This window comes from Penaeus japonicus, unplaced genomic scaffold (genome assembly GCF_977035675.1).
Source record: "Penaeus japonicus unplaced genomic scaffold, GWHDUDI00000001_assembly GWHDUDI00000038, whole genome shotgun sequence".
In the NCBI taxonomy this organism is placed as follows: domain Eukaryota; kingdom Metazoa; phylum Arthropoda; class Malacostraca; order Decapoda; family Penaeidae; genus Penaeus; species Penaeus japonicus.
The window spans coordinates 3,322,028-3,329,527 of NW_028234440.1; the positions used below are offsets into that span (position 1 = coordinate 3,322,028).

At 39.6% G+C, this 7,500-nt stretch overlaps 1 protein-coding gene across 2 annotated transcripts in view; it reads left to right on the forward strand.

The window, feature by feature from the left end:
• Positions 1–7,500, forward strand: part of G9a (histone-lysine N-methyltransferase G9a) — a 61,875-nt gene that overhangs the window by 2,462 nt on the left and 51,913 nt on the right. For both annotated transcript variants that reach the window (XR_015190674.1, XM_043022740.2), the window contains exons 2-3: positions 2,627–5,531; positions 5,808–5,956. Coding sequence is in view for 1 of the 2 variants with exons in the window: in XM_043022740.2 (XP_042878674.2) it covers positions 2,988–5,531; positions 5,808–5,956 (2,693 nt within the window). In the remaining variant the exon portion in view is untranslated. The remainder of the gene's footprint in view (positions 1–2,626; positions 5,532–5,807; positions 5,957–7,500) is intronic.

The window sequence follows — 7,500 nt, forward strand, 5'->3', positions numbered from 1 at the left end:
CATCTCAAAATGTATATTTCATTTCCATATATCAAATACAGACTGCACAGTAGAGTATCAAAGTTGATTACTCAATTTCAGTTACTCCTCATGTTGAAAAAAATAGGATGGAACGAAAATGGGAATAAGCTTCCATGACTATAAAATACCTGCGTATAGAGCATGCAAGTATTGCACAAGTAAAACAAGAGAAAAAAACTAGTTTTTTTCAAAGAAAACAATGAAGTATCCATGTAGTCAATAAAAAAAAAAAAAGCCAATAATATACTATGAGGCAACATAAAACTGACACTGGAAGAGGAGGAACTAATATTGGACATGGGTAGATGGGGGTGATATAGTGGGTGTGACTGGAGAAATGCAAATAAACCATGCAAATAAAACACATATCAAGCAATAAAGAGTATGTTTTGCCTAGAACACCTGAAATTCCTCAAATAGGAAGGGAAATGGAAATATTGTTCCATGCCCATAAAACACCAGCATGTAGTATGTGCAAATATTAGACAAATAAAGCAAGAAAAAGATAATTTTTCTTCATAGAAAACATTGAAATATTCATTCAGATGTGTAGATAGTTAGGAGACAAGAATGTACCAAGACAAAATAAAACATGCCGAGGTAGAGGAGGCCCTAATAGGGGCATAGAGAAATGGGCCAGATATAGTGGATGTGGCCAAAGGAAATGCAAATAAACCATGCAAATGAAATACATATGAAGCTATTAACCCATTGCGCCGGAGGATGGGCGTCATGATGTATATGACCTTGGGGGATTTTGGATCACTGTATTATTTTATTGTACTATGAGTAATGAGTAAATGATTATAACTATTGCATTAACAATTACTATAATTTCTGTAATATTAAGCAAAATGGGTGTCACTTAAAATCCAATACCTAAATAGTACCACTTTCTCCTAGCACTAGCAGGAGAGAGAGCCTTGAATGGCACCCATCCATAGTCTCTGGCAGCGATGGCACATAGCAAGTTGCTGACCTCTTGCTCTAGAGTGCTGCCAATGAAGAATGTCCAGGCAGACTGAGAAGAGAAAGATGACTCAAACCATGCCCAGTGTCTACAATGTACCCCTGTGCCAGTAGGGCTGCCTTGTACTGTTGCTCTCAGTCATAAGCACAGGTTTTTTTCCTTTTCTCTACCACTTCATGTTATCTTCATTGTGGATGGTTTATGTTTCATATTTGTTCATGACAGTACAAGAATACAAAAAATCGTATAGGACTTTAGGGTTCAACCTTCTTGGACTGACATTTTTCATAAGGTTTGATCACTGTTGTACTGCATTTTTCCTTCTATTGAAATAACAAGCTATGTATTCCTTCATCTGTTTAGATAGGACATCATACTGAGTGCTAGTTAGTATTACTTTGCAGATATATCATAGATAGGTATCATGCCATAAATTCAGAAGATGATAAAGACACACACAACATCCAAGATGGTCAATCCAGGCTGAACATCTTAAAATGTAGCCCATCTCAGAATGGATGAAGGAAAATAGAATAATATGAAGTAGGATGATTTTACTTGAATGATGTATTGTAAACTAATGTGCATTGAAAAAGATAGCAATAACTGGGTGAAGTGTACTTGATACAATACCCAACATAAGGAAAACTTCCTTGTGCATTATTTTTTATTTCTTGTTTCTTTTTAGTTTTTTATTGTTTTTTTAAAACTGATTCACGCCAGATGATGTGATTTCAAGTCATTGGAATATTTTGCTCCCACCGGATGACATGTCATGATCTCGCCTTCTAAACCCATGTTTTACATTGTTGTGTATGCATATACTCATTGGAGTTCCATTTGACATATTTTTCTTCACTTGTGAAAATAGTGCAAAAGAATACAAAAACCTTCTTTTAACCCGTTAACGATGGGTGACAAGATATCACGTCAAGTGGTGGTAGCACCAGCTGCCAGAGACAAGATATTCCATCTTGGCTATCCTTCTGGCTGGCGCATTGGTCATGGTTAGTGCGGGCGAATAACCCAAGTCATTAAGGTTACGCATTTAAAATATCCTGGCATTTTGACTATTTGGAGCCAAAACAGCCCCGTTGGCAATGGGTTAATACCCAGTTGAATCTGGTGTGTGCTTGTTATCTAGCTAGCTGATGGCATTGCTCAAATATAAGCCCTGGCAGGAATGGGTTAAAAGATTCCTTTGATCTAAAGTGATGGAAGTTGATATCAGGTGTGTATGGAAATAGAAGGGTAGAAAATATAGTTAAATATTACATGCAAATGTAAAGATGAGAGTATAACAAGGAATGTAATAACATTCCTTGTTCATTAGAAATGAAGTGTGTAAAGTGGTAGATATGTGTTTATTTTTTATTTTTCTGAATTTTTTTTTTATTTCTTAGGGTTAGAAAATGGTCAAGAACTTCAACTCCCTAACTTAGCAGTTTTGTAGGAAAGACAAACTTGCTATCTAACTCTTTTTTGTTAAGTGTTTTATATGAAATGCATATGGATAATAGTTGGTATTAGGAAAATATTTTCAAGGTTGTCATTAATCCTGAATATTATGTTGTTGTTCTCAGTATAAGCTCATTTTTTTGTAACCTGCCATTAATTAAAGATGAATTTTTATAGGTGGATCCGAGGAAAAGCCTACTTTCACAGTAAAGGAGGGAGAGGCCTGACCAGGGGTGGGGGCAAGAAGATCCGCCACCGTGGGGGACCAGGGCGGGGCAAGAAGTGGGTTTATGATGATCCTCCTGTGGGGCTCAGCCAGGATGGTTACATTACCCCCAGAGCTGTCAGTAGGAACCAAGTGGCAGATGCAGAAGGACCTGGTGAGGAATTACAGGATACAGAAGCTGTAGAAGAAATTGTGGGTAGTGGAGACAAAGTGAGCAACAGTGGAGGGACAGAGGAGAAGGATGGCTTAGATGAGGAAAATACAGAGGCTAATAGCCCTGACGGAGGGGAGGTGGGAGACAACGAAGACAGTATGGAGGCCTCGACTCAAAGTGAAGACCAGAAGAACAAAGTGCTTGAGATGATGTCACTGCAGTTCAATTCAGCTGATATTACTGAGGGCTCATTCCCTGAGGCAAAGAGAGGAAGGCGCATCTCCAGGTTCACAAGGAAACGTAAGTTTGAAGCACTTGAAGGTGAAGACAAGACTCCAGAGGTGGTGAATCCACAACAAGTTTCATCAACACCACCTGCCTTGCCTGTTATTGGGAATACTATCACAAATGTCCTCAAGAAAATCAGGAAAGAGGGCTTGGAGAATCCCCCAATGCCGAATACATCACCTGCAGTTGTAAGAACAAGAAGGGGAATGCATGAGCGAAAGTCAGGGAGTGAGAAGGATTCCAGCGAAGAGACAACCAGCATCTCGGAGGCTTCGGAAGTTGATTCGAAAATGGAAGAAAACACAGATAGTGGCAAGAACACCCCCATCAAGCAGTGTGTGAAGAGGGGACGAGGGAAAGCAAAGAACATAGCAGATACTGATATTGGGAATGACTCTGGAAATGAATCACCAATAATTCCTCCAAAGAACCGCAGCAAAACTAGGTCAAGCTCAGAGGAGGATCCCCAGCAGGATGGGGTTGAAGTACCTGTCACAACCCCAGTTAGTGCTGGAAGAGGCAGAGGAAGGGGCCGAGGACATATTGATCCTGATTCTTCTCTTGCTCCTGTAGGGAGAGGACGTGGGGCAAAAGGCAGCGTCAAAGAGGAGGCTGTCATTAAGCCTATTGGAAAAGAAGAAGTTCCTGTACAAAGTAAACCAAGAGGAAAGATGAGACCTGAAGCTGAGCGGCTGGAGGAAGTGGCAGGGATCCATTCACCCTCAGCTGTTGGTCGTGGCCGAGGGAGAACCAGGACTTCCACAGAGGAAGTTGGTGGTAGCACTAGTCAGGGCACTCCTCCCATTGGCATGATAGGCAGAAGAGGTCGAGGGAAGAGTGTTGACAGTGAGTCTACACCAGATTTAGATCCTGGTAGTAGGCAGAGACGCAGCTTGACACCATTAAAGAGTGACTCTACATCATCATCTGAGCCAAAACGGTCACAACGCCTCTCCCTGTCACGTGATGGACAGGAAACACCACAGGGAAGCAAGAGAGGGAAGCAGATAACTATACCAGAGATACTTAAGAAAGATGTGACTCCTAAGTCATACCCAAGCAGAATAAAGAAAGAGGATGAACCAGGCTTTACCAAGACTGGAAAAAGGAAAAAGAAACATTTTAAAGGTCTCAGTTATTCATTTAGTGGCAAGAAAAAAAAGGGAAAAGGGAAGATGCGCCTAGGTGGGCAAGACAACTACCAAGAGACAGACTCGGTTGTATCTGAAGAGGTGGATATCGAGTCTGTGGATTCATCATCACAGGATGTCCCCTCAGAGCAGCTTTCACAGTATCAGGACCAAGATGGCTTAGATGATGGAGGCTCAGAAGTTGCAGATAATGATGATGGAGAACTGGATAATTTGGACACACTAGATGGAGATGGTGAACTGGAAGATGACAACCTAGATGAGGAGCCTGTGGTAAACCCAGAGGAAGATGTCATCATGGATACTGATGATCAGAATGTATTAGATGATGAGGGTGAGGTTACTGATGTGATAGACAATATGGAAAATAAGGAATTGCCTGAAGATTCACTGGACCACTCTGTAACAGATGAGCTAAGTAATGTTGATTCATTTGCTGAAAGCAAACCAATAGTCAGAGAAATTATTACAGAAAAGAATGTTGCATCAACAGAACCTGATCAAGAAGCCATACATAAAACAGAAGAAAAAGTGGATGACGTCAAAGCAGCTATCATACAGGGTGAATTAATGTACAAGGGTGAAGAAGATGGAAAAGCAACAGGAAATGCAGAATCACTCACATATTTTGCTGAAGAAGATTTGAAGGAGGAGCTAATAAAGGATGTAAGGCAAGAAGAACAAGAGCAGCCAGAAGAAGGTGAAGATGCAGACATAAATCTTTCAGCAAAGGAACCAGATCATATTGATTCTCCTAGTCAAGATACCAGTCCTTTGGCATTAGAAAAAAGTGACTGTGAAATGGTTGAGAAACTTGCTGAGGCAAGAATTACTGGTGATGAGTCCTCCAGTGAACTAAAAAATGAAAATGACAGTTGTGCCCAAGTCAGTGAAGAAATGGAGAGGAACAAGTCAGTAGTAAAGCCAGAGACTGTTAATGGACCAACTCAAGAAAGACTTGAAAACCTGGACCTCACAGCTGTGTCTCAGAAAGAGCCCCTGTCAGGAGGGGACTTGATCATACGGGGCAGACGTCGCCATAGCATCAGTAAGCGCCGGTTAGAAGACTTAGGTTTAGAAGGACATAACTCTGACTCAAGTGATTCTATTGGTGAGACTCGTGTGCCAGCAGAAGGTGTAAGAAAGAGCAAAAGGTTGAGTCGGAACATGTCTCCTCATCCGCTTTCAATAGCTGCACCAAGGTCACCTGAAGGACCTGGAAAAGCCCAATCAAAGCCCATAGGATCTCAGTCATCATATGTTGTAAGTATCATGCTCTCATGAACATTTTTACATCATTGTATATTGTAGAAATATGAGTTGAAGTTTATATACTAGCTTATGTCCTGCAGTTTTACACAGTTACTTGCAAATAACTTCAATAGGTTATACATACACCACTTCGGATTTTTAAAGAATTAAACATTGAATTTCAATCATTCTCACCTTATGTTATACAATTAGTTATGATGTTTCAATGCTGAAGAATAAATTTTTAATTTTGTGTGTATTAAGATTGCAAATACTACTTTCTTTCAGGCTGCCCCTAGTCTTACTAATGTGCTGTGTAAGTGTCGTATCAAAGAGAACCCACTAGCTGTTGACATCACAGGTGATGTATACTGTCAAGCTATAGACTCCTTTGATGGAAGAATGATTGGCTGCTGTAATGTTGTTACTAATTACAGGTAAGTTGAATTTCTGTACTCAACAAAACAAGTTATTGTTAAGGGGATTTTGTCTTAGAGAAATGGATTGCATAGAAATAAAATTTACTGATATTAGTAACCCATTCAATACTGGATGACATGATATCATGTCATCAGATTATTTTCAGTATGATGGATAATGTCTATGATGTCATAGACTTTCGTCATTTATATACTCATACATAGCTCCGTTTTGTATATGCACATTGCAGTTGCAATTGTATATACACATTTTTGTTGACTCGTCAAAAAAAGTTAAAAAGAATATAAAGCCCTCTTTTTGTCACTCCTTGAAATTACTCTGAGAGGTATAGCAAGGCCTCACTCCTTGAGAAATATCTTGTCGGGAAGCTGTGCATTTGCTATATTGGTAGTGGGAGCAGCATTAGACAATTATATGCCCTGTTATGAATGGGTCAAACCATTTACACCAGGGACAAGCACCGTGGTATTCTTGCATTTTTTGTTGTCTATTATTTTTTTCTTATACAAAGGTGGTTCTAATATTGCTTAATCACTAAGGAGTCAATTAATATGTCTACCTGTCCTTACCTATTTACTCCATTCCTTGAATTTTAAAAGAAAATTTTTATTTCTGTTACTATCATTATCATTACCAAAGTTGTTATTACTTTCATCATAATTAACCCTCTCTGGACGGGTGGTACACTACTGTAACGCTCATTCAAAAGCCCGGTGGCCAGGTGGCACAATATGGTGCCAGCCATTTAATTGATTTAGGCCTAAGCGTTCGAAAGCCCCCGCATTGTGACATGCAAGGCTGGAATGCCCCCGTCTTGAGTGGGTTAATATTGTAAAAAGTCAGTTATTGCAATAAAAGTACTATAAATTAAAAAAAAGTAAAAATTCAAGGAATGGGTTATACAGGTGAGGTCATGTCAGTCACAATAGACAGTGCATGTATACTTATACTCAGTGCAGATGAGTCAGCACTTATAGCTGGCAGAGGCCGGGCCACCTCGTGCATATTTTCCGGGCAAAGCGACGTCTTCACAAATCTCTTTGTACTGAACTGAACTGAACTATACTCAGTGTCACTAGGTTAAAGTTATTTATTCTTCTCTCCCAGAATATTTGGTAAAGTTTTGGTCTCAGAAGTTGTATCATACAACCAAATCATACAAGGTAAATAATACTCAGAATTTAGAGTAGTGTATTCTATGACACTTTCCATCTGTGATATTTCTGTCACAAATTGCAAATATAGATATGATTCCCTGTTATAAACAGCAGACCCTATAGTAGTGGTGTCAAGCAATTGCTAGCCACCTCTGTTCCTGTTGATGTTTGGTAAGGGGCCAACAAATATGTCTTTATATTCTCTTCACCCAGCTCTTATAAGAGAGAAAATAATTACACAAATAGATATTAACCCATTGTAGACCGGGATACATTTGCTTGCCCAGTCTCCAGGATAGGTTTTATTTCAGAGTGAGGAAGCTTGAAGCAACATAATATGAATCTTCCCACTCTCTTTTTTGTGTTTTATTGTGTGTGTTTTA